This window comes from Meriones unguiculatus, chromosome 9 (assembly GCF_030254825.1).
Source record: "Meriones unguiculatus strain TT.TT164.6M chromosome 9, Bangor_MerUng_6.1, whole genome shotgun sequence".
In the NCBI taxonomy this organism is placed as follows: Eukaryota; Metazoa; Chordata; class Mammalia; order Rodentia; family Muridae; genus Meriones; species Meriones unguiculatus.
The window spans coordinates 59,578,084-59,605,656 of NC_083357.1; the positions used below are offsets into that span (position 1 = coordinate 59,578,084).

General features: G+C 45.3%; 1 protein-coding gene across 1 annotated transcript; it reads right to left on the reverse strand.

Annotated features, from left to right (window-relative positions):
• Nucleotides 1-6,910: 6,910 nt before the first annotated feature.
• On the reverse strand, nt 6,911-23,055 carry Dleu7 (deleted in lymphocytic leukemia 7). The gene is made up of 2 exons (XM_021648337.2): nt 22,232-23,055; nt 6,911-9,371 (listed from the first exon to the last, which is right to left on the reverse strand). Exons 1-2 carry the CDS (start codon nt 22,652-22,654, stop codon nt 9,165-9,167), a joined length of 630 nt encoding a protein of 209 aa, XP_021504012.1. The 5' UTR covers nt 22,655-23,055; the 3' UTR covers nt 6,911-9,164.
• Nucleotides 23,056-27,573: the final 4,518 nt, after the last annotated feature.

Consider the following 27,573-nt stretch of genomic DNA (forward strand, 5'->3'; position numbering starts at 1 on the left):
GCAACACAAACCAGCACAGCAAGTCAGTGAATGCCACAAGACCCAGCTGCATTGCCCCAAGAAGGTCTCTGGAATGTTTCTCTCTGTGAAGTCAAGTGTCGAAGCACCAAGATCAGTGCAGAGATGTTGATCCAAAAAGCAGTCCCTTACTGTTTGTGGGCCTCTATATATCTCCTCTTCTCAGAGTCCACCCATGGATGTTCTCAGATGGCCACAAGAAGCATCATCACCAAGTGGGAGTGGGGGATACATGACAAGCAAGTTTGGAGACCAAGAATTTCATTTTGAAATGGGAAATACCTTTTCCACATCCGACTAGATTGGGACTGTATGGGGCATGTGACCCTAGACCCTGTATGTGTCAGAATAGAGACATTCTGTTGTCTGCGGGATGCAGAAATTAGACATTTAGGACAGAAGATAGTACCCAGATGTCACTGGTGAGTAAGCCGGGGAAACATCAAGGAGTGTAACCGGAGAGAAGGATCCAAACTGATCCCTGAGCCACTCCAAACTCAGAAAATCAGGAGTCTTGGAAGAGCCAGGACATCAGGCCCGTAGCCAAGGAAGAAGGAGAACTGCCAAAGTCTGATGACCTGGAACCAAAACTAGAATATGATCCAAGACATGAGTCACCTAGTATGTCAAAGCTGCTGATGTGTCGGTAAGACACTAGTCGGGCTGCACCACTGACGTTATCAGTGTGGGTGTCATTAGGGGTCTCCGCAAGAGCAGTGTTGATGGATGCTGGCCACAAAATTTATTTGAGTGTGTGCGTTCAAAAGGAAACAGGAGAGAGGGAATCATAGACGCAGAATTATTGCAATGGGTTTTGCTGTTATGATAATTATTTTGAAAAGCTGGACATGTTCTAACACTGAGAAAATGCTCCCACAGAGCATGAAGATGCATTTGAGAGGAAAGTTGGTGAATGGGTGGGAAGGACAGGACCCAGGGCCTGAGTAATGAATCAGCCACACAGGGGATCTAGACGGACCTTCCTAGAGGCAGAGTGTGAGTACCAAGGCAGGGCCGGTGGTTCCACGGAAAGGCGGCAAACATGCCCATTCGATGGCTTTCATTGACTCTGTGTGCTCAGACGCCATGCCACACACTGAGAATGAGGACTTTGGAAGAAGGTACCCTGAGAAGGTGTGCAACAGCCTCCAGACAGTGGGCAGTTAGAGACAGCAGTGAACTGTCTCTTGAATTTTCTCCAACAGCACTACTTTATAGAAGTACAAGGCAAATTGCTTATGGAGCCTCATGTTTTCTGGTAACCACACTGAAAGCTTTAATTCTATAACATGTATGTATGGTGTTTGTGTATGGTACCTTCACATAGTATGGTGGTATGGACACATGTGTGCAAAGTGCATGGGGATGCAGGAGCCAGAGGAGGACATGAGGTGTTCCTCTTGATCACTTTCTACCTTCTTTTCTGAGACAGGGTCTCTCCCTGAGCCTGAAGCTCACTGTTTTGGTTGGGCTGGTTGCAAGTACACCCCCGAGATCTGCCTGTCACTGCTCCCCAATGCAGGGGAGCAATGCAAGCACTCATAGCTAGCCCTGGCTTATATGTGTGTGTTTGGAGATTTGAACACCAGCCCTCTTGCTAGTGTTCTTATCTCTAGTTCTTCTAATAACCTATCCTATTCAACACAGTATGTTCAAAACACTGTCACCTCAGCATGAGAGTCGTCATAAGGTATACTTAAGTATTTTTCTTCCCCTCTGCTTGCATCAAAAAGGGTGAGGGGGCGGGACTCCTGGGAAAAGAACAATGGGACCTGGCAGCATGTATAGCAAATGTACAGGTGTACAAGTAAATGATCATGAGTACTGACAACAGAGACGACTCGATAGCTCACAGTTAGGTGGGGAGATGTAAGAGACGAGGATCAAGGATCCAAGGACTTTCAGAGCTGAGATGGTGGGCAGCATGCAGAGGTGTAGAATCGCTGCCCCCAGAAAGCTGATCTCAGTGGCCATACTGTTAAGGACCGCGTGTAATCGGTGCCTGAACTGCAGCATTAGCTGTGTTCCAAACGAGTTAGGACAGGAGGAAGTCATTTTCAAAAAGGTGACCCAAAGTTCAAAGTGAATAGAAGGTCAGTCAGGTAGGTCCCAGAGGATGAGCGAGATTTTAATCATCTCTGGGAACTGTAGTACAAAGTGAGGGGAGAAATCACAAGCTCAGATAGAAAAACCAAAAAGCATTCAATGTGTCTTAGAATAAGAGTAAGGAGATAATCTTTATGTTAATCAAGAAAATGAAGATGGTGTCTTTAAAGAGGAGTTCCGGGGCTGGGGCTTGTGGCCATATCATAATGCAGAAACACATTCAGTCCATAGTTTATCAGTACCCATACTCTTTAAAAGTCCAAATTTCAAAGTTTCTTCTGAGACTAATGCAATCTCTTAACTGTAATCCTCTGTAAAAATAAAAATAAAAAAAGCAGGTCACATGTTTCTAATATACAATGGTACAGGATATACATTAGCATTCCAGGAGGTAGCATAGTAAGGAAGTGTTAGACCAAAGAAAGACCTAAAACCAACAGGACAAACCCCAAACTCTGCATCTCCATGTCTGATGTCAAACTGCCCTTCAGATCTCCAATTCCTTTAAGCGTTGATGGATACAACACACATCTTTCTCTCTCTTGGGCTGGTTCTAGTCCCTGTTAGTAGCTCTCCTCGGTTAGTATTCATGGCTCTACTAATATTCATCTCCTCTTGTGAGGGTCTATGAATCACTGAAGAATGTCCCCAGACTCAGATGGTATGCAAAAACAAAGAGCATTTATTCTGCAGAGAATTCCAGCATGCTGGGGTCACCACCTTCACAAAATGGCATTGCAGAAGTGGACTGGAAAGCCCTATTTGTAGACGGTCAGTTAGGGGAATTCCAGGAATGACTAGGTGATTTTTGCTTTGATGGGTGGGCAGCTAGCCAAGGGGTACGGGACAATCAGGATTGGTCAGGGACTTCCCCAAACAATTATTAAGTATCTCTGACCCAAGCCAGGCATCAGAGCTGATGCTGATTGGCTACCTATCACATGTTCCTAGAAACGGAAACTAAAACTCACGCCTAGTCAGGTGAAGTCAGACTGGAATTGAGCCCTCTCACTCTGAAACCTCCTCAGCTGAGGCGTCCAACATTGTTCTGAGCACCATTGTCTTCCATGCTCCTACTAGTATTAAGCCCTGATTAAATCGTTCAACTCCACTCCTAATCCAAAGCCCCAAAGTCCACATTCCTTCAACAAGCAGCATGGTCAGGCCTGTCACCGAAATAACCTGCTCCCTGGTACCAACACAATTCTTCACAGAAATTGAATAAATAATCTTCAGCTTCAGTTGGAAACACAACAAAAACCTAAGGTTGGCTAAAACAATCCTGAATGATGAAAGAATTGTGGGAGTTATCATCATCAGTTATCACGCTTTCAGGTTGTACTACAGAGTTACAGTCATGAAAACAGCAAGGTATCAGCATAAAAACAGACATACTCAATGGACTCAAATTGAGGACCCAAACATAAGTTCACACATCTACAGACACCTGATGTTTTACAAAGCAGCCAGAAATACACACTGAAGAAAACACAGCATCTTCAAAAAATGGTATGGATCATACTGTATGGCTACGTATAGACAGAGGAATTCAAATAGATGCATCTTTATCACCTCCAAATGGATCAAGGACTGCAACCAGACATCCTGAATCTGACAGAACAGAATGTGGGAAATAGTCTTGGACTCCTTGGCACAGGGAAAGAACTTTCTAAACAGGAGAGTATGATACAGGCACTGAGACCAACAATAATTAATAATAATAAATGAGACCTCCTGAAACTGAGAAGCTTCTGTATGACAAAGGGCAACAGCATTTGGTCAAAACAGCAGGCCTCCAGACTAGGAAAAGAACTTAACCAGTTACACACATGATAGAGGTTTAACATCTAAAGTATAGAAAGATTTAAAAACTGGACGTAAATCGCCCAATTTAAAAAATGGGCCACAGAGCTAAGCAGAGGAGTTCTCGAAAGATGAAACAGAAGCAGCTGAGAAACACTTAAGAAATGCTCAGCATCCTTCGTCACCATGGAAATACAAATAAAAGCTACTTTGAGATTTCATCTTTTGCTAGTCAGAACGTGCAAGTTCAGTAAAACAAATGCCAGTGAGGGTGTGCGGAAACCATAACTCTCCCATTGCTGGTGGGAGTGAAACTTGGACAGGCACTATGGAAATCAGTGTGGTGGTTTCTCAGGAAGATGGGACTAGATCTATCCCACAATCCAGCTATATCACTAGACTTAGTTAGGATCACTACTACTATGAAATACCATGCCAAAGCAACGTGGGGAGGAAACATTTTATTTGGCATATGCTCCTACATCACTGTTCATCATCGAAGAAAGTCAAGACAGGAACTCAACCAGGGCAGGAACCTGGAACCACAAACTGATGCAGAGGCCATGGAGAGGTGCTACTTACTGGTTTGTTTCCCATGGCTTGCTCAGCCTGATTTCTTATAGAACCCAGGGCCACCAGCCCAGGGATAGTACAACCCAAGGTCCTTCTCCTCCTCCACAAATCAATCACTAATTAAGAAAATGCCCCGAAGCTGAATCTTATGAGGTGTTTTCTCAAAGGAATGTCCCTCCTTTTTGATAATTCTAGCTTGTGTCAAGTTGACATAAAACTATCCAGAACAATTGACCCCTGTGTCAAACTGACACTCAAACACATCATTGTTAAACCATAATCTTTCCTTTTTTGATCATCCCTAAGGTCACACATTAATAAAGACACCACAACACAAAATTTTAAAAGTTAAAAGTCCATATACATACAAATTCAAACACTTTAAAGAGTTGTCTCTTTTAAAATATCTAGTCTCTTAAAACCCAATGTTTTTGCAAAACTCTAAAATCTTTTTTTTTTTAAGTTTAAAGTCTCTCAACAGTGGATTCCTATAAAACACAAAATAATTACTTTCTTACTTCAAGAGGGACGAACAGAAGACAGTTAAAATCTGAACAGGGCAAAAACAAACTCCAACAGGGTAAATAATTCAATGCCCAATGTCTAGGATCCACTCATAATATTCTGGGCCCCTGCAAAGAACTTGGGGTCACTTCTCCAGCTCCACCCTCCGTAGCACACACAGCTTGTCTTCTAGGCTCTGTCTGCTCCAAGCTGCTGCTGTTCTTGGTAGTCACCCTGTGGTACTGGCATCTCCAAATGCTCGGGTCTCTTGCTGCAACTTGTCTGTACTCTTACTAATGGCATCTCCTGGGCTCTCTTCATGGTTCCAGTGTTAACTTCTCTCCATGACCCCTTCTAGCCTGCGACTCCCACTGCTCCTGAAGGTGCTCCTTTATCAATGGCCTCTCCTGGCCTCTCACATTGCCAAGCCTCAGCTGCTCTCTGTGATTGGCTCAGGCCTTCCAAACCAGTGCCACCTGAGAGACTTTCACACAGTACCAGGCTTGACAGCCAGCACAAGTTATAACCCAGGCCACCTCCAGAAGAGAGATTCTGTGTACTAACTCCCAAGAAAGATTTCCTTGAAGATATCATCCCAGTGATGCTGGTCTCTTGTTAATCACAGTTGACTCTTCAGTGCCAGCTGGTAAGACACTACAGATCCTTGACACAAAAGGCCTAGTAGAGTGTTTGCTTCGCTCCAAAATTTCACAAGCCTGGCATCCATCATTTATACTGCTTTCAACATCCTTATCTTCCATTCTCCTACAGAACAGTCCAGTAAGTTCTCAACATTCAATGCTGTTTTTTTTTTCCACCCCCAAAGGTTCCTTCTACAACCTCCCCAAAACAGGATGGCCAGGTCTATTGCAGAAATACCCCACAATTCTGATATCATTTTGTCCTAGTTAGGGTTACTATTGCTACGATGAAACACCACGGCCAAAGAAACTTGGAGAGGAAAGGATATATTTGGTTTCTACCTCACATCACTGTTCATCGTCAAAAGTAAGTCAGGTCAGAAACTCAAACAGGGCAGGAATCTAGAGGCAGAAGCTGATGCAGAGACCACGGAGGGGTGCTGCTTACTAGCTTGCTCCTCAGAGCTTGCTCAGCCTGCTCTATTATAGAACCCTGGGCTACCAGCCCACAGGTATCCTCACCCACAATGGGCTGGGTCTTTCCCCATCAATCACTAGTTAAAAAAATACTCTCCGGGCTTGCCTATAGCCCAATGTTATGGAGGCATTTTCTCAACTGAGGTGCCCTCCTCTCAGATGACTATAGCTTATGTCAAGCTGACGTTAAAACTAGCCAGCACACACTCCTGGGCATATACTCAAAGGACTCTACGTCCTACTACAGAGACACTCATCTATGTTCATTGCCTCTCTATTTGTAATAGCCAGAAATTGCAAACAGCCAAGATGTCTATCAACAGATGAATGGTCAGTGAAAGTGTGATATGGTTACGCAGTGGAATATTAATCAGGTATTAAAAGAAACCAAATCATGGAATTCCCAGGCATATCAGTGGAGCTAGAAAAAAAAATAATGGTCCTGAGTGAGGTAACCCAGACCCCAAAAGAAAAATATGGTGTGTATTCTCTTATATGAGGATGTTAGCTTTTAAGCCATCAATAGGCATGCTACAAGCCCCATGACTTCAGGGGCTAATTACCTACTAAGGGACGAATAGAGAGGGGAAGACTTCCCAAGGAAGGGGTAATGGAATATATAGTTATAAAGAGATGAAGGAGACTGGAATGGGAGGATTTAATAGAACAAGGGAGGGAAGAAGGACATAAAAAAGGTAAAACAGGGAGGGACAGTAACACTGAGGGCCATTTAAGGTGCCATCATATGGTAATTTACTCTAGTAAAAGCTTCTTAAATATATATATATATATATATATATATATATATATATATATATATATATATGAAAGAACTCTAAATGGCTTCACTAAATAATAGGGCAGAAAAGGCCCCACCTCTACATGCTGGACAATCAAGTGAAAGGTGCTAGGAATGGGCTGCATCTAATTGAGTTGTTAGCCAAAGGGGCTCCACGGAAACTCAAGCTATCGTCAAGGCTATTGGCTGCTCTTCACAGACTGATGGGAAGGTCCTATTGCTGAAGGCAACACTCACATATCTCACTGAACATGGAGAAGTTGAGCTGGTGTCTTGACCCTTCACTCCTCCTGACTGGTGTTCCTGGTATGGGTTGGTGCTCCGTACACTACCACAGAAGAAAGGTAAACACCATCCCAGCAGTAAACCCTGTGATATACAATGGTGGCCCATCTGCCTAATGTGCTGGCACAACAGTGGCACAGAAGATGTGGGAGTAACCCACCACTGTCTGCTCAGACTTAAGGCCCTCTCCATGGGATGGAACCCATGCCTGTTCCTGCTTGAGTAGCCAAGAACCTGAGCCCAGATAGGCAAGGAGCCCAGGAGAAAACCAAATAATTCTATTCCACTGGAAGAATGCAGCAATAAAATGACTCCTAACAACATTCCTATACACCTATAGGTCTGTGTCTTGCTCAGCCATCATCAGAGAAGCTGCCTCCAATAGTAGATGGGAGCAAATATGGTGGCATGCAACAGGACAGTGTGCAAAAAGTGAGGGGCCTTGGTATAATCTGTCCTATATAGCATATTTTCATCAAACCCCTCCACCCAGGGCTTGGGGAAATATGTGCAGTGGGGGAGATAGTGTAAGAACCAGAGGGAATAGATGGCCCCACAGCAATAGCGTCTTCCAGACACACCTGGACTGATGCACGTATGAGCTCACAAAGAGTGTAGCAGCGCAGGGTCTGCACAGGTCCAAGCTTTCTGAGACGAAGTGTCACTGATATAAACCACGCTTAACGGCAGGCCGCCGACTCAGCAGTAGATAGCCACACAAAACAAACTCAGTGGTATTTCTGGAGATTATTTTTTGTCTCATGTTGTTTTATTTTGGCATTTTTTTTAAATCTTATTGGTCTTTTGCTTATTTATTATGGTTTATGGTTTTATGCTTTCTCTGGGAGGAAATGAGGAAGGGGAAACCATGATGGGATATATTTATTGAAAAAAAATATTTTCAATAAAAGAAGCTTTGATTGCTCCTAACACTTATTTTGGACAGATATACCCCACCACACAGATCCAGGTATTAATTCTTTCAGGACCAAGTCATTTATTCATATACACAGTCATCCCCTGGCCCCTGCTAACCTGATGTTGTTTCCATAACAGTCTTCTATGATACAGCCAGGCCTTTATTAGCTCTAGGTATAGTCATCATTGAATAATAGAAAGCATGTATAGATAATTGTTACCAAACATAAAATAATAATGAAACCACCTTCTCTTTCCAGATCCAAACGTTGGACTGTGCAAACAGAATTCCTGGAGTGCTCACTCCTTCCTTCTTTTCCCAGCACTTTCCTGTTCCAACGGAAATATTTAGCAATAATAAGAGCAGCCAGATGGTCCCACACTGAGACTTTAATGGCACGTCCTTGTATTTACATATTATAGATGCTTAGTACCCCAGAGTTCACTGTCATTTTAAATGTGCACAGCACCATACGATAGTACAAGGTTTAGAAACAGCTCTTCCCGCCCAGTGGTAAGTTACTAACGACAGGGTTGGACTCACAATGACTGACACCTCACTGTCATTGCCTATAACGAAGTCCCCAGCAAACTGATGGTGTCAGCTACTAAATGTCCCACTTACTCAAAACTACATGAAGAGCCACGGTCCTTCTGCTATACATGACCCCATTAAGCTTTATAGCCTACAATAATACAAATATAGATTCAAATATCATTCATTCAAAACCAATGCTTAAGATGGATAATCAATATATATATATATATATATATATATATATCCCAATTAGTTCCACAAAGAGAAATCTATTTCAGAAAGTCAGCAATAAGTCAACATACTTTAAAATACACACTACAGCTTTAAAAAGTATGTGCACCACATGCTATCGTGCTGAAGGCTACAGGTGCTCTCGGTCAGACTCGGCCATGAACTAGCAAGTCGTTTTGGGAACATAAACACCCGCTGCTGCTGACTGTTGAGAGGGTAAAGGATCCTATTCTCTTAGCAGAGCCAGCTGTAGTCTGGCTGTCTCTCATGCTCATACATCTGGGAGATTCTGCAAGATCTGTCTCAAGGAAGCGCAGGCAACCACGTGGGCATCTGATGGGAGATTAGCAAGCGCCTGGATCAGCTTCTTCACTATCGTCTTCAGACACTGGTGAGCAGCATTCAGGTCTCTGTCAAACTGCTGTCCTTCGATTTGCAGAGCCAAGTGACTGCAGATGTTTCTAAACTCCACGCTGTCCTGAAATGAATGGCAAACGGGCAGGAAATTAAACTGATGGTGTGAGCATTTGTTGTGTTCCCTTGTCCAATTCCTAAATTTTTCTCAGAGAACTACCCTTTTCATCCTTAGTCATAGGAGGGCAGTTTGACCCTCCCCCACCCACCCCCACCCCACCCCGCCCCCGTCCATCACAGGATATCACACCCAGTCAAGGGAGCTGATCAGAGATGGCAGAATGACCACATCCAGTCAAGTGAACGGGTCAGGGACAGGTGACTGACAAATGTCACTTGTACCGCGGCTGCAGAACTGGAAGAGAGAAGCGCTCTTTGACCAATACTACTTGGAAACGTTTTGTAACCTGCACAAGAAAGTGCAAATGAGGATGCCTCCAAAACAAAATGGCAGGTGGAAGAGATTAAAAACGGCTGACTCTAGTGACCTTTCCTCGCCAGGGAACACCAGGATTTCTCATCTACCGGAGTTGATGAGTAGCCCTTTTTACTAAAGCCAGCTGAAGCTGAGTTTCTGTTACTTGTTCCTGAAAGAGTTATGACAAATATACAAATAGCCTGTGTTCTTACAGTTCGGTATTTACCATGTTCAAGATTCCATTGTACAATTTACTGCAAAATGGACATGGTCTCCAGAAATGACCAGCCTGGGCTACACAGTGAGACCCCTGTCTCAAAAGACTTTAAAAACCTAAACTGATAGATCGTGAACAAAATAAATCATGTAGCTTATACTATACAGATTGGAGAAGACCAGTTTAAACCAATGCAAGTAATCAGAAAGACATTGTTTTCAAAAACATGTGGCCTATTTGTGGAATCTGGTGCCAGCATGTCATCACAGAGGATATAGAAGCAGATCAGGAAGTCTGTGTCATACAAAAATCACTGTGCAAGCAGGGAAGAATCAATGAAGCAGCTTATCTTTCCAAACACACATGACTTTAAAAAGCACTTCTAAATGATTCATAGGTTTATGGAAAAAAAAATGAACTTTGAAAATATTCTGTACAGAACACACAGAAATATTGTATCAAATTTGTGGAAAGTAGAAAGATCTGAAAACTTAAATATCTACTTACATAAGAGAAAAATGTCTAAAAGTTTCTAAGCAAAGAATTAAATTCAATAGCTTTAAAAAGAAAAAAATACAAAATGACAGCCCCACTCCCTACCCGCTACTCCCCAACAATAGAAAGAACTAAGAATTAATGGAAGGTTTGGGAGTAAGTAGTTTGAATAAGAGCAGCCCCATAGACTCATATATTTGAGTGCTTGGTTCCTAGCTAGTAGAACTTAGTTAACTGGAGGGGAATGGTTTTTAATAAGCCAGTCTGATTCCACAACAGGCTTCAAAATTGGTTTCAGACTGAACAAGCCTGAGTTTTTTTCTCAAACATGAAACTACAGTCCATGGAAACCAGATACAATAGCTCAATGACCTCTCTGAAAACCGAAACAATAATTTAGTAAAATCCCCAAGCACTTGACCAATCAAATTAAAGGTCAGTTAGAGACACATTGTCTAACTAGTCAAAATGATACTTTATTACCTTGGGCACTCTGTGAAGTCCCCGACTGCAGAACCAATCATGAGTTTCCTAGATCAGCACCAACCAATCAACATTAAGATTGCCTAACCACACTGGGAAATCCTCTGTCTTTCAATTGAGCCTGCGTGCTCACCTCAGAGTCACCATTCTATGGAATAGTGGCCCCTGCATGCTAGAAATTTCTGCCTAATAAAGGACTCTTTGCTTTTGCATACTATCTGAATCTGAAGTCTTCCTTCAGCGATTCCCAGACTTAACTTTTGGTGGCCCGGAAGGGGATCGCCAGAGACCTCTAACCAAGATAGCAGGACGTTTGAGAGGACCTTTTTCTTCCTTACCAATCGGTAAATTTCTGCAGAATAAATGCTCTGTGATTTTGCATTCTACCTGAGTCTGAGGTTTTCCTTCAGTAATTCCCGGACCTAACAAGCTCCTGTTCTCTCTGCCTCATCACCGTTGCCTCAGCACATAAGCTCTCAGGGAGTGCCCCTGCACCACGCCTGCCTGCGTGCTGCCATGCTTCCTGCCATGATAGTCATGGACTCAGCCTCTGAAACAGTAGGCCCCCAATAAATTCTTTCTTCTATAAATTTTCCTGGCCACATGACTTTAAGTCACTGAGACAGTGAGGGGCCAAGATTTCTTTCTAATTCTGCACGGAAGAGTAAACTATTTCCCTCCAAAAGAAAAGGCTGTCACCTGAGTGAGAAGGACTTGGGCCTCTGCTTATTTTGTCAGCATTTCCTAGAAAATAAAACAAGGGTGATTTATTTCTGTGCAGCAGGGCCAATGTGAGTGGCTGGAACTGAGGCAGGAGAATGTACTGTTGTCCCTGGATGCTAGTATGCCCAGACACAGAATTTGGCTTAACCTTCTCTGGCCAGCATTCTTGCTTTCCTGCCTTCATGTGTTTCTCATCTCTGCTCAGAAGATGTCAGAGTCTCCTAGGATCATCTTCTCATAGTTGATGGGGCAACCTGGACTGCAGAAGCATATTGCTTAGAACGAGACAGTCACTACAGACTGTTTTCCCCAAAGCCACATCAAGGGAAACTGTCCTCTTGCTCTACAGAAGGAATCCAATCTAAGTACAAAGTGGAAGAATCAAAGAAGGCATGCCAAGGGAACAGTGAGACCTGTGCTAATGCATGCCTGTTCATCCCTAACCAAGATTAAAATGCCTCTGAAAATAAACCCATGGGCCTGAAACCCGAGGTCGATTTCACATTTACTTAGGTAAACACTCAAATAGGGCATCTTCGGGGAAATTTATGAAAGTTTACAGATGGTTCCCGATGGCCTGGACATATTGCAGACTTCTGGTGAACTTTGCAAGGTTTCTTTATTTTATTATTCTAGTACAATTTTTCCTCTTAGCCCTTTCTAAAATACAGTAACAGTCAAAGAAAACAAGTGATTAGGAATTGGCTTTCCATGTGATTCTTACTCCAGGGGAGGAAGAAATAAAACAGGTGGTTTCTTTTCTTCCTTTCTAGAAGGGCTGAATGCCAACTCTAAATACACCAATCACTGTCTCCAATCAACCAACTGCTGCTCCTACAGAGGAAAACTGGAATCCCAAGATAGGAGGTCAAGGCTCATTAAATGCTTTGTGGCTTTCAGTAGAAACACACATGATCAAGACTGGCCATGACCTCACTCTCGGTGTCTTCCATTCAATGACAAACCACATTCTCTTGTGACTACAATATACAGAGTCCCAGACACTCTAAAAAATGATGAAAAATGCTACAGTGCTTTGAGCACTTTGCCAGAGTTAGAACTACAGGGCCAATCAACTGAAGGCAGTTTGGGGAGCCTCTAAAGCATTTTGTAATTCCAGACTCTGCCTATGAAATACATCGATGGCTACAGTAGCCCAAACAGAAGGCAGCACTGACCTTTCCAAGTGCATTGAGAGTCCCCTCCCATGTCTTAACTAATCTGCTAGGATACCAGTCTAAGCCTGTTTAACTCAGCTAATAAAATAGCAAATATATTCAACATATCCACCAAGCTGTGTGACTTTACTACACTAAGGTCAAAGAGACACTTTCCCTGTCTCTAAAGAGCTGATAACCCAGTGAGGAGAATGGACACAAGATCATCTGCCCAAACATGCAATGAAAACCGAAGAGCTCTGTACAGAGAGGAGAAAGCCCTGAATGAGTGTGCATTTTGACCTGGGTATGTCCTGTCATATCCTTTTGAGGACTCCCAAGACCTTGTGCCCTGGGGACAAGAGGCAAAGCCATTACCCACAAGGGCCGAGCTCAAGATGGCTAGCAAAGCTCTCCTAGGGAGCCTGTATACATAAGTATTTATAGACCATTGGTCAGCATATGCAAAACCTGCCAACTGTGAGTCCCTCCTCCAGATATTTGTAGCCTGAGAGTGCTTGCCCACAGACATGGGGCTAGCTAACTCCTCCCCCTATGCTGTACCTAATAAACATGCTGAGGTTCCAAACTGAGGCAGCATTGTCAGAACCCTGCCTTGTCACAGCTTCGATCTACATGCACACATTTCTTCATTCTCCCACTGTTCCTAACCAGGTGTCCTGGACCCAAGCCACATGGGACATGGCAGAGGTCCATGGGGACATCACAAAGCCTGGATCCTCTTGAAGAACAGACTTTTACACACTTAGAATAAATGCCCAGCCCGGGGTCCCTACAAAGCTGGGTGAATCCTTTCTACTGTGTGCCCCAAGCGTTACTGTCAAAACTTCATACAGAGACACCAATGCTCTGACAATGAAATGACTTGAAGGAGATTACAGTTTCATTAATTCATCCTTCATTACTGTAAGTGTGTGTGTGATGTGTGTGTGCTCCTGGATGCACATTAGTGCTTACTCACATGTGACACACTGCTGTGCACTTTCCACAGAAGACACGCAGAGGATGGGGGAGCAACTTTCAGAAGTTCATTCTCTCCTTCTATCATGAGTTCTGGGGATTAAGCTCAAGTCATCAGGCTTGCATGCCAAAGGTTTTATACCCATTAAGCCATCTCTCCGGTCTAATACTATTTAAAAAAAAAAAAAAACTGGGTGGTTTTTTTCCCCTATTTCTAGCAGAACTCTGTCCTATAACAGGTAAAACAGTAGCCTTCTCCAAAGATGGTAACATCCCACAATTCCAAGCACCTGTGAATATGTCACTCAACGTGGCCTTCATAAGTGTGAGGATGAGCCTCCCTCTGAGCAGGTAGAACTCATCCGCTTGAGAGCAACACATTGCCATCAGTACCCTCGTTCTGCCCTTTAATAATCCATTTTTTTTCCTGTGGAAGACCCATTTTCTCATCTGTAAAATATCATTAATAATAGCTGGCAGAGAGAACTGTCTATACTGTGTAAAGCCAGCCCTGCTAATCAGTGGCCTGCCCAGGGGCATCCTCCCTTCCTGGTGAGCTCTCCACTCTTATTCAGAATGAAGGGGGCGGGCTCTTCGGAACACTGTTGCCCTGGGACCCTCTTGCATCATACATTGTGTTTATTAATATGCATATTCCTGGAATGTTTAAACAGCATTTTCAGAAACATTAAAAGAAATATGACTTCAAGCTCATTGTAGCTGCAATGCCCATAAAAGGGAGAAGTTAACCCCTTTCCTGAATCTTACTGAAAAGAAATATCCCCTTCAGAAATGAAGGCTTGAGGACAGGAGCCATCTCGTCAGCAGGAGACAGCTTCAGAGCTTGTCTTCTGAAGGCAGCATTGATGGGTAATAAATCCAAAAATATAGTGTGATGTCACAGGCTCTTAAATGCTTAAATAACCTACAAGCGTGCATGGGTACATGTTCATGTGTGTGTGCAAATGTGTGTGGAGGATATAGTGTATGTGCATGTATTGGAGGTGTCATACGCCTGTGTATATTAATCGTGTGCATGGATGCACATGCATAGCGGGCATCTATGCACACATGGAGGCCAGAAGGGGACATCAGGAGTCTTCCTTCAATTTTTCTTCACCTTTACTGGGGGAGGGGAAGTCTCCGATTGGCTAGACCGACAGGCCTAAAGGCTTCAGGCATCCACCTGTCTCTACTCAGCCAAGCTCTGGGCTTACAGGAACTTGCCAGCCTGGCTTTTCCTTGGGTTCTGGAGATCTGAGCCCAGATCTCCCCCATGCCTTTCCTGACTGAACCATCTCACCAGCATCTTTCTTCCTGTTTTCCCCTCCATCCCTTCCAAAAGGTTATCTACAGAGAGCAGGAAATACAGGAACGGAGGCAGAGAGGGTGACAAAGAAAACTGATGAGAAGGCTGTGACTCAGAGACGGAGATATAAATGGATATATATATATATGAAGGCGGAGGCAGAGAGAAAAAATAAGCCTTTCCTGGGTTTCTTGGGGAGCACCTTGCCTTTAAACATCTGCCTAGCCAGCCCACCAGCTCCTCCTCTGCAGCAAAGGGCAGGGCTGACAATGAGCATGACCCCAGACCCACTGGGATTCTCCACAGCACATGTATCAGTGAAATGAGGATGGTGTGTTTTCCGCCATAGAGGAAGACTGTGGACATCTGGAAACTGCCCCAATCTCACTGGCTCATCAACATCTGCCTTGTAAGTACAAGTTCTCAGGCCCTGAGCCCAAGGCCACTCTCAAATAGATAAGTAACTGTGTATCAGTGGGAAAACCCAGGGGAGAGTCAGAGATGTATCAATCACCAAAACAAAACAAAACAAAACAAAACAAAAAGCCCGCCATCATTGGTGAGAGAAAATGAAGCCTTTTCACTTGTAGTGGGCCATGGTGAAACACCTCATGCTTTGGCTCTGGGTACGGCACCATTTTCTGTGGGAAAGCCCAGAGAAAAGTTTTTGTGAGGAGTAGAAACAAGACTCAGGTGAGCTCACGGCAATCAGACCCTACAAAGTCTCTGTCCAGGGGCCAAGCAGAACTGTCTTAAAGCCTCTCTGGTCTCTTTCCCCAAAATTTCATTTCAGAAAGCTTTCCTGCCTTGACTTTCACGTTATATCCACTATAAACTATTGTAAAACTATAAATAAACTTGATACCGGGCCACAAAAGCACAATTTTGTCTCAAATAGCAGGTCGTCCCCTTGGAAGTGGCTACTGCCAACCAGGAATTTTTATTTGTTCAGCAGTAATGTTCATAAGGTGTGCGTGAGCCTGCACACAAGTGTGCATCTGTGTGTGTGTGTGTGTGTGTGTGTGTGTGTGTGCACATGCGTGCATGCACATGCGTGCATGCACATGCTAACATACTCCGGCCCAAGATCAATGCCAGGTGCCTTTGTTGATAGATAGATGAACCCAAAGCTTTCCCTGAGGCCCTGATATGTGGAGGAGGTGCACATCTCCTTCTCTAAACCAGGAACATACTTGGCAGAGCCAGGAATAGCCTGGGACTAAGGCCTCGGGGAAGCTTCGAGTAGTATATAAGATCCTGTGCTTCTTAGCAAGTCTGGTTGGCATAAGACATTGCTTGTGCAAGACCTCCTGACCCCAGATGTCTTCTTTATCTTCTCATCTCCTGGTCCTCCACTCAGTCTTACTCAACCACTCTCCACATTTTTTTTTCCTGATAGGGTCCCCAGCTGAACCTGCAGCTCACCAACTTGTCTGGACGGGCTGGATAACAAGCCTAGGGGACCCTCCCCAGGGCTGGGAATAGTCACGCACACCACGATGCTTGACAATGTATGTGGGTCCCGGCGGATCAAACTTGGCCACCAGCGCTTGCAGAGCTGATGCTGCAAGGTGAGCAATCTTCCCCCGCCTGATTTCCCAATTTTTGAATATTTGTATGAGTGTCTGCCTGTGTGTACCACGCCTGTCTGCACCACATTTGCACCTGGTGCCAGAACAGGGTGTCAAGTCCCCCTGGAACACAGCTAGATGGTTGTGAGCCACTTGACGGAGCTGCAAGAAGTCAAACCCAGCACTCTGCAAGAATAGCCAGTGCCTTTAACCACTAAGCCAGCTTCTAGCAGGACCCCAGACCTCTGTAGGGCCCCAGACCTTGACATGACTGATGCAGTGACAGAAGTACCATTCAGGTTTTCCCCACCATGTAGGAAGCAATACCTGCCAAGACAGGAACAAAGACCTAATCTACCATAGTCCACATTCTGGGAAAGTGCCTAAATGTACCAACCCTTTGCCTTTTGTAGTTCCACTTCTGGCTAACGGTTCTTGCTAACTGAGATGCATCAACCCAAGACGTGGTCTTAAACCCCACGAAAGGCTCAGGACCGCACTCAGGGCCTAAATGCTCCATGTAGTTGCTGGCTGGCTAACAAAGACTTTCTTTTAGCTTGAACCTGTGGTCTTGTCTGGCAGACATCCCACAACAATCATTCCAGTATCCAAGGTCTAGAATTTTTGAAGACGCTATTCCCAAACCTATAGAAGCCGGTTTCACTAATTACCATGGATGCAGTAATGTCTTCTTTGAACAGCTGGTAGTCACATTTATTATGTGCAAAGAACATGAGTATGGGAGTGAGGCCAAGGTCACCAGTGCGTGGGTTGCTGGTCACATTCTGGAACGTGAGACACTCAGCGAGAGCAATTGAGTGTGACAGAGCAATTGTTACCATAATGAGCTTATTGGAATGAACGAGTCCACAGGCAAGTGTAGTCGGCCACGGCAGAAAGTTCTGTGTCTGAAAGCTGGCATCAGCTTGTCTCTTCTTCAGATGTAGCTCTTGGAAACTAAGTGCTTTTAATTCTTGAAGCCTGACAAAACTTAGGGTCACTTCAAAACTGGCTTGGTCATCTTTTCTGCAGCTCAGATTGGTTACCTTCTGGTGTCCTGGACACTTCTGTGTTCCCTTTGGGAGCACATGTCCATCACATGCTTGCTATTACTATTAGCTTGATAATGACTTCTTGTGTTCAAGCCAATGCTCAGTGCTTTGGGGAACCCTATTTGGCGATCTTTAGGGTAGGGTACATGGACCACCCAGCATGACAGACTGAATACTTTGAAACTTCCTATGCTGAAGCTCCACCCCCCTGTGACTACTTGCAGGGCCTGTGGGAAGGTAATTAAGGAGAAAAGAGGTCACAAGAATAAGGAACCACCCGCACGCATGCACACATAAGTGGGTGGGGGACGCTCATGAACTCTTAAATTCACTATGCAGCCAAGGATGACCTTGAATTTCTGCTCATCCTGCCTTTCTCAAATGTACTATGTGTTTTGTTTTACAGGGACCTAAGGATTGAACTTCATATATTCTAGATAGATATTCTACCAACCTGAACTATATCCCCAGTCCTCTCATCTAAGAAGATGCTCTGGAAGTGCTCTCTCTCCCTCTCTCCCTCTCTCTCTCCTCTCCTCCTCTCTTCCTCCCAGTGAGATACACCAAGACAACCTGACAGATGCCTTGGGAGCCAGACAGAAGGCACTCACAAAAACTGAATTCATCACCGCCTTGATTTTGGACTCCAGCCTTTGAAGAATAAGAAAATGAATGTCTGTTGTTGAAGACATTTTGCTACAACAACTAAGCTGACCAACACACCCAGTCTACAATGTGACTACAGCCACCTGAATAAGATACAAAGAATGATATGCCCAGCAGTAGCCCTGTCAACCACAGGTGTTTCTTTTAGTTCATAATGTCCACATGATCTGGCCAGTGATATAACTGGGACAAATCACATTAACTCCGATCATGTCTTAACTTTCAAGTCTTCATCAAAGCCCCGAAGTTGCCTGAGGCTGTTTCCTCCTGTAATAAATATTTTCTAAGCTAGTTACTTCTACCAACCTTAACAAGAGTCAGGACTATTAAACATCATTCATTCATCCACTACAAAGAAACTCACTTCATGTTTTCTTTTAATAGGTTGGAAATTTTCTAAATGTTCAAAGAGAATACTAAATGTAAGCTTATTTCATTAGAAGGAAAAATACAATAGAGAGAAAAATGTAATAGAAAAAATTGCCCATTGCTGCTAATAGGAGGATATCTCTGCCTTCACACCTCACACCATTTCTCTTCAGATGGGTTAGTCCCTAACCCACTCAACAAGGACACATTCGGTAGTGCTAATGAAGCCAGAGCATAAAGCCAGGCTGTGGAAACTTCTGTGCAGGGGAAACTTCCTGAAAATCCACTTAGTTATGTGTCCTACCTGTGTGTTTCTCAACAGCCCTGGAAATGGAAACAGCTCATAAGTCAGAGTTATCCACAGATCTAAAAAAAAATAGTAGTAGTAGTGGTGGTTTATGAACTATCAGCTTGTTGATAACAGCAAGAACAACGCTTTCTAAGGGAAGCTGTAGCCAGACTTTTACCACTTAATGGATTTGTTCCTTTTCTTCCACCCTTCTACACTTCTTTTCATCTTTCAACCCCCTAACGCTAGATAAGAGAGAAAGGGGGATAAAGAGGAAAGGAAAGAGATCCCTGAATAGTCAGAGGTCAGAAAGGGGGCTTTAGTTACCTGCTGTCCACTACAGGCTAAAAGAATTGTACACAAATCTACAGAAGTAAACAACGTTTAGGTTGTAAACTGGGTCCAGCTTGAGCAGTGTAATGTACTCTTGCAATGTCCCTTTGCCCCTTGCCCAGGTTCGAGGTTAGATATTCTTCCAACCTATTCGCTAATTTTCAGCCAGCGAGCGCTGTTATGATGTTGGCAGAGCTTCTGTTCAAGAGGCCCTTCTGCAGGTGCCTAATGCTAATCCATTCACCTCACCACACCCGGGCATTGCAGTGTCCAGGGTCATCATAGGGGTGAATGTGGTGCAACGAGATTAGAGAGGTGGGTGTTTACATGAAGTGTATTGTCATTAACTGTTCTGGTTTATATTTGGCTATGGTAGTTAATCTTTTACTTAATTTATAAATTAAACTAAATTACAATGCGCTACAGAAAAGTACACAGTGTATACAGTAGGGCTGAGTGAAAGCGTAGCTAGGGACAGGTGAAGGATTTTCCTCTGTGGTACAAGAAAGAATCCAGGAGTGGGAAACAATTGCTTGAGATGATAAGAAAGAGGGATGGAAGAACTGGGGAGATGGCTCAATCAGTACAGTGCTTTGGGGGCGAGCATAAGAGCCTGGGTTCAGCTCCTTGGCTCCCATGTTAAAAAAAAAATGGGGTGAGTAATAAAGTAATTACACCCCTCTAGTGCCAGTGCTGAAGAAGCAGGGACAAGAAGAGACCTGGGATTCAGATTCATTGAGAGGGCCTGTCTCCAAAAATCAGATGGAGAGCAACTGAGGAAGACACCTGACACTGATCTGTGATCGTCAGATGTACCCACACATGAGCATATTCTGGAGTGCGCACGCATACACACACACACACACACACACACACACACACACACACACACACACACACTGTAGTTTAGAGGGAAAGGAAGATACGCCAGTCCATTGGCCTCAATTCTCCCAGAAGAGGAGTAAGGTTCAGATGAGGACACCTGGCAAGGGGTGGTGTGTGCATGGGCTCTTAGGCCAACTAGAAGCGTCCAAAGGATGACCAAGTAGGGGTGACCACAGCACTGAACAAAACTCCACAATCTTGGTGCCGGCGGCGTTCCGGTTCTTGTTTAGGTAAGCCTTGGAACATCACGGCCGACCTGACGCACGCCGAAACCCAGCCATCTGGGGTTGACCTGTCTCGTGTTCTGTGGCTACAGGACGCCACACGGGCCTCTCGCCTGCCCACTCCTGAGTGTCCGGAATGACCTTTGCCCTTCTTCTGAACTGAACTCCTTGCAGCTTCCAGCCAACCCTCAGTGCTTAAGGTTTGAATCGCACAGCCATAGTGACCCCAAAGCAACTAATACACACATGTATTTCTAACATGCTTCTAAAGTTATACGTACAGCTCTTGAAATTTCATCACATTGTTTCATGTCCTAAATCACAACCACTGTTATGTCACACATTGGCAGAAATTAAACTTTTTCTTGAGGAATAGGAAGAGAGAGAGAGAGAGAAAGAGAGAGAGAGAGAGAGAGAACCCGCCTTGGACATTGCTTAGTTATGATTGATTTGAAATTTTTACAACACATGATGTAACTTAACATATAGCACATTTTCCAAACTTTGGCTTGGGGCACAGGAACAGCATCAATACTTACGGGATACGTGAAGCTCTCTTCAACACCCCACCTCCTCTAGCCTCCCAAGTGGATTGACGGGATGGTGCTCCTGTCCACAACTCGAGAACCAGCAGGTCTCAAAAAGTGCCCTGAAGACTATGTCCTAGTTTACTTTTTATTTCTTTGATAAAGACAATGACCAAAAGTACCTTAAGGAGGAAAGGGTAAATTATCCCTTTACAGTTTACCTGACTCCTTCATGAAGGACTCAGGGAAGGAAGCTGTGGCAGGAACCGAAGCAGAGGGCATGGTGGAACCAAGGCTACCAGCTCACTCCCTATGGCTTGTCAGCTGGCTTCACTACACAACCCGGGACCAGCAGCCCAGGGGTGGCACTGTCCAGTGGGGGATGGGTTCTCCCCTCTACTCCCTTCTCCCATCAACTGAGGATCAAGAAAATGCCTCCACAGACTCACCTGAAGTTCCCTCTTTTCTGATGACCCTAGCTGTGTCAAGTTAATAAAACCAGCACAATTAGGTTAGTTAATGGCAAGGCCAGGACCGGACCCCCAAACACTAGACCCCAACCTACCTCAGCTCAGGTCTCTTCCCAGCTCTGCCCCACACAGATCTGACTCAGCAGGAGTCCCTGCTGCTTTTAGCAAGCCTGTCAACATCTGAGACCACCTGCCCTAAGCCCCCTTGATGAGGATTTAGGCTGACTCCGTCTGGTCTCTGTGCTCTGTGGGGAACTGGATTTATGCAAAATACTCGTGATTCACGAGAGTGTGAAGGAACTTTAAATAAACAAAGAGGATGTTGTCATAATATTTGCAGCTAGGGACTTAAAGTGTGCTTCAAGCTTTGAAGGATTGAATGTAAGCTTGGAGGAAGAGGTAAGGGCAGCTGACCTCCATAGGTAGAAAAATGTGACAGGTAGGTCTTACAAGGCTTCCTCCTTATTCTGCTGCATTCCCCTACATATACACCTGTCCCTTCCCCCAACTCCACCCTCTCCGCCCCACCCCCCCTCCACACACACATAGGAGGGTGCACGCTGTCCTGGTCCAGGTCTAGTTCCACAGTCTGGCAGACCCCGGGCTGTTGGTTCTCAACCTGCCTGTCCCACATGTGTCTCCTTTTGCCCCCTTCCCCGCACACAGCAGACTGACCACACCCTGCTCGGACTTCCGGGGGACCCAGTCACTTCATCCAGGCACTGCAGGCCTAGGGGAAGGCGGGGCAAACTCACCTTTAGGTGGATGGGGAAGGGCCGCTCATGCTGGAGAGGCCCAAGCAGAGTCTGCTCTACGCTGACCAGCTCCGAGGTCGAGTCCACCACGCGGGCCAGCGCGCTGCGCATCGCCATCCGCGCCAGGGTACAGGGCCCGCGGTCCCGGGGGAAGGGCAGCAGCTCGGCGCCCCCCTCTGCTCCCCTCAGTCCCCCTGCCTCGGGGGAGCCCCGCGATCCCGTGTTCCCTCGCCCTAGCCCCCGCCGGGTCCTCATCTGGCCTGAGTTACGAGCCGGGGCGATGGGCACGTGGTCCGGATCGCTCGGGCTCCCGGGGGCGCTAGGACCGTCGCCCCAGCCCCACTCCTGCTGAAGCAGCTGCAGTGTCTGCAAAGCCACCATTTGGTGGCTGATGGAAGCCACTAAGGGCGCAGGGCTGGCCATGGTCCGCTAGCAGCTGGGCGCTGAGGAGCAGGTGGAGCGCAGGCGAGGGAGCCTGGCGGCGTTTGGGGTCGCGGGGTCACATTTTTCTAACTCCCAGCTCTTCCCCGGTCTCTGCGTGTGTGGCCCGCCCCGCCCCCGGCCCGCAGGTGGTGACCCTCGCTGGCCCCTGCATTCACTTCCAGGCAGAAAGGGCTCAAAATGACCAAAAGCTGCCTGAAGCCTGCTCAGCGAACGCTTGAACATCGGCCAGATGCTGAGCTCCGGTTCTTCCGCCTCTCTGAGCTTTGGTGGGAAACCGAGCTTTGTGCGGATGTATCTATCCCCAGATACCCCACCCCCTTTTTCCCTGAAAGATGACAGCAAAGGACCCCTTGAGGCAGGGAAGGCCCTAGTTCTGGGGTGACAAAATCCCACCTGGACATCAACGTGCCATGAGCTTCAGCCAAAGTCACAAATTACACTGGTGGATTCTTGTCATTTCCCTGGGGGCATTTTCAGAAACTCCTTGAAATAGCCTTCAAGGCCTTGCAGCCCCCCTCCCCCCTCACACACACAAACAAAATTTGTGGGCAAGGTAGCTCAAAGTTCAGCTGCATTGCTCTGTTCCTCTCTGTTACTGACATCCCAAATGCAAAAAGGGTATCGAGGCAAAGTTAGCACGGCCTGTTCCAAAACCCAAGCCCGGCTCTGCCCAGATGAAGAGCTTGACTGTTTTCTGTGGAAGGACTCAGGCAGCAAGGTCAGAAGTCAATCCTTTTATGGAGCATGAACCTCAGGACAGCTGTACAAATACCCATTTTTAATTACACCAAGCATGTCTGTGTCCTTTTAAGTAATAGGAAAGGAGAGGTCATTTTAATCTAGTTGGCAGCTGTCTGTGGTTTTGTTTTGGTTTGGTTTGGTTTTGTGGGGTTTTGTTTGGTCGCTGTTTGTTTGCTGGTTTGTTTGTGTTTGTTTGTTTAAATTATTTTTTTATTAGTTACAGTTTATTAACTTTGTATCCCAGCTGTCCCTCCCAATCCCACCCTCCCTCATGTCCTCTCTGCCCCTCTCTAAGTCCACTGATAGGGGAAGTCCTCCTCCTCCCCTTTCATCTGACCCTAGCTTATCAGGTCTCACCAGCACTGGCTGCAATGTCCTCCTCTGTGGCCTAGCAAGGCTGCTCCTCCCTCGGGGTGGAGGGAGGTAAAAGAGCCAGTCATTGAGTTCATGTCAGAAACAGTCCCTGTTTTGTTTTTAAAGACTTTTGAAGGGACTAGTGAAGAGAACTATCCCAGAGACCATCTTTTTCTGCTTTCTTCTTGCAAGGAAAACTATAGGAGAATCCAGCGACCCAGCACAGCAAAGGCAAGGGCAGAGAGGGGCAGTGAGGATTCATGGGCAAACTGGGGACCTGAAAAGACAGAACTGACAACTGGAGTCAGTTCTGAAGCAATCTGACTGGAAAAGCCATGTTGATGGCGCTGTCGGTAGAGGAGGGTGATCAGTAGGAGATAGGGGCCCTTTAAGGATTCTTTGACTCTGGAATAGTTGAGCTTGTGTAATCTTCCCCACCCTCCCGCAAAGGTTCTTGGAATTCTGTGTTTCCTTCCCCTCTGAAAAACCCCAATCTGAATAAATAAAGATGTTTTCTTAAGCAAAAACAAGCATGTTCATGCTAATTATATCTAGGTAAAAAAAAAAAAAAAAAAGCTAGTCTGTGCAGGCACAGAGGAAATGACTTTGGAGAGAAGCCCTTTAATATTGATTAGTTTATCTTGCCACAAAGTTACTCAAGTTCGTGTACAGAAATGAAGACATTCTCCCAAACTGTGTATCTATTTTTTAAACCTTCAGACGCTGAGACACATTTAGCTCAGCAAAGATGAAGCAGGAATGGCACAGACCCCCACTTGTTTGCACAGAGTCTCCCAGGCTCAGCTAACTGACCCCTCTGCTCTCAAATGGCTGACTGCAGAACTCTCCTGACAGCTGGAATTGCAGTCAACAGGACAGGAGTCACTAGAAAGGGCAGGACCGGAGCTCCTCTCCCTCTCCCTTTCTACATACCACACTGATTCTGAGAGCCAAAAGACAATACTTTAAGAAGTACTTGAGATGAAGGCCGGAAAACCACAGGGCTGTGAGGTGATACCACCTATGGAAGGCTTTTCCAACAAAACAGTGCTTCATCTATCGAGCCCTGGGTCATATTTGGTGTGATCTCACAGTGGCTTATGGCCCAAAGCTGGAGATCAAAGGCCTTAACAGAAATATCATGGGATATTGACATGAATTATTAGTACTAGCAGGTCTGTCCTTGGTCTGAAGGATCTGCAGAGAAGCCTTTACTGGGTCAACAGACCAAGTGCACACCTACACACATCATGTACCCATTCTGAAACACGGGAAGAAGGTCTCATTCAGAAGCACAAAATATGGCACATCCAGTACTTTTGCTTGAGTATTTTATGGAACCTGTGCTCTCTCTCCTTGCTTTGTGGATATTCTTCATCTTCCATATTCAGCCCATAGACTAGATGAGGTAAATCGACCCAAGTAATAAGAGTCATCCAGGCTGCAGTCAGTCACAACCACCTTTCCATGGGAGTTGGCAGGAACCACATAAAAGGCTTTCAGTTGAATGCACTGTGGAAGATAGAACAATGGAGCTTCATGGTAAAGGCCAATAGATCACACAGCAGCAAAGAAAACATTCTCTTTTAGTAGAAAAGTATAACACAAAAAAAGTAATAGACAACAAGAATTTTTTAATTCATTTATTGTTTTATTAATTACAGTTTATTCAACTTTGTATCCCAGCTGTATCCCCCTCACCCCTCCCCTCACAATCCCACTCTCCCTCCCTCCTCTCCTCCCATGCCCCTCCCCAAGTCTACTGATAGGGGAGGTCCTCCTCCCCTTCCCTCTAGTCCTAGTCTATCAATTCTCATCAGGACTGGCTGTATTGTCTTCTGTGGCCTGGTAAGGCTGCTCCCCCCTCAGGGGGAGGTGATCAAAGAGCATACCACTGAGTGCATATCAGAGACAGCCCCTGTTCCCCTTACTAGGTATCCCATTTGGAGACTGAGCTACCACAGGCTACCTCTGTGCAGAGGTTCTAGGTTATCTCCATGAATGGTCCTTGTTTGAAGTACCAGTCTCAGAAAAGACCCCTGTGTCCAGATATTTTTTTCTCTCCTTGTGGAGCTCCTGTCCCCTCCAGCTCTTTCTATCTCTCCCTTCTTTTATAAAATTCCCTGAACTCTGCCCAAAGTTTGGCTATGAGTCTCAGCCTCTGTTTTGATACCCTGCAGGGAAGACTCTTTCAGAGTCCCTCTATGGTAGGCTCCTGTGCTGTTCCCTGTTTCTTCCTCTTCTGATGTCCATCCCATCTGCCTTTCTGAAAGAAGATTGAGCACCTTACCCAGAGTCCTTTTCTTGCTTAGCTTCTTTAGTTGTACAGATTTTAGTATGCAAATACATAACTGTAGTGACGCTAAGGACTACAAATCTGAGTTGAAGCTGTGAGGACTGGGAAGGTATCCCAGCTCTGGGGTGGAACAGTGTCCCAAGGGTATCCTGAGGCTCAAGAGCCCAGGAACCATACAGCTCTGAGAGAAGGCCTCCTCAACAAAGACATTGCGGTTTCCAGAGGAGGGCTGTCCTAACCCCTGATGAGCTGAGGAGCTTTGGAGTCTGAGCTTTGCTCCTTCTTCATTTCTTCTCTTCTTCTTCTGATGAGTGAGTCACAGCAGGCAGTAAATTTCTTAAAAGAGATTTATTGAAGGGAATTCCTGGGGGTGGGGGGTGCGGTTTCTGGAGCAGGGATTTCCAGAGTGACAATTGGTGGGATTTCAAGTCCTGAGCTTTGGGGAGCTCAGGAATTGGTGGGCTTTCCTGTTCAGGGATTGGTGGGTTTTTGTGGGAAGCTCAGGAATTGCTCAGTTTTCCTGCTCAGGGATTGGTGAGGTTTTGTCCAGTGTTTTCACCTCAAATTTGCATAATCTGGGATGAGTCTCTGACCCCTTAAAACCCTTCCCCCACTCTGATTCCTAGCCACTATGAAGCAGGAAGCTTTGCTCTACCACTTCCATTGTGATGTTTGGCCTCACCACAGGTCACAAATATGTACTTTGTTATAGCAAAAGTGACTAACACAAGAGAGAAAAGAAACCTTGGAAACGTGAGAGACACCTGGGCCTCCTGATACATTTGGACATACTTTGCCCTGCTATGATTTGGGGCACATAGCTATTCAGCTTGGCTTGAGCTATGCTCTATAGATAGAAATCCATAAAGTCAAAAGTTCACAGTGGAAGATTCCACAGAACCTCCTAACTCAAGCCCTACCTGCAGGGCATGAGAGCAGGGCCAGCCCCAAAGAATGGCAGGGTCCTCTCCCAGCTCCCCTTTGCACCAGGCAAACAAGGGAAACCAGCAGATCGACTTAAGTTATTTGTTTGGTCATTTTAAGCACATTTGTTACCAAGTATTATTGAGAATGTTATGAGAAGTTGCAACAAGGTAAAAGATACTAAAAACAGAAAGTTGTAACATCACTGAAGTTACACTTTTCTCTCCCTTGACAGATAAGAAAAAGAAAAAAAAAACAATATTCTTAAACATATTGCTACACATCTAAGCATAAAGAACATGTCTTTTTTTAAATCTCCTGTTTCCACACTGTTCACCACTTGGAAATAGAGCCTCAGAAATGTTAATTTGACCACAAAGTTTGAACTGTGCATGGAAATGATGGAATCATAGGATAAGCAGGAGGAACCCCTCTACTATAACTAAAGGTGCTGGCTATGAGGGGTTTTCTAGGGATAGCTTATGAGGGATGAAGACCTCCTGAATGTGGGCTGGGGACCCAGCTAGAATAAAAGAGAAAGGAGAAAGTATAGATGTTCTTCAGCTGTCTCCAAACTCCCAGA

Bases quoted from the DNA above. Each gene is read 5' to 3' on its own strand.
- Dleu7 (XM_021648337.2), bottom strand. From the start codon at position 22,654: ATGGCCAGCCCTGCGCCCTTAGTGGCTTCCATCAGCCACCAAATGGTG. The intron at 9,372-22,231 runs GTGAGTTTGCCC...CATTCATTTCAG, and splicing joins CCTTCCCCATCCACCTAAAG to GACAGCGTGGAGTTTAGAAA.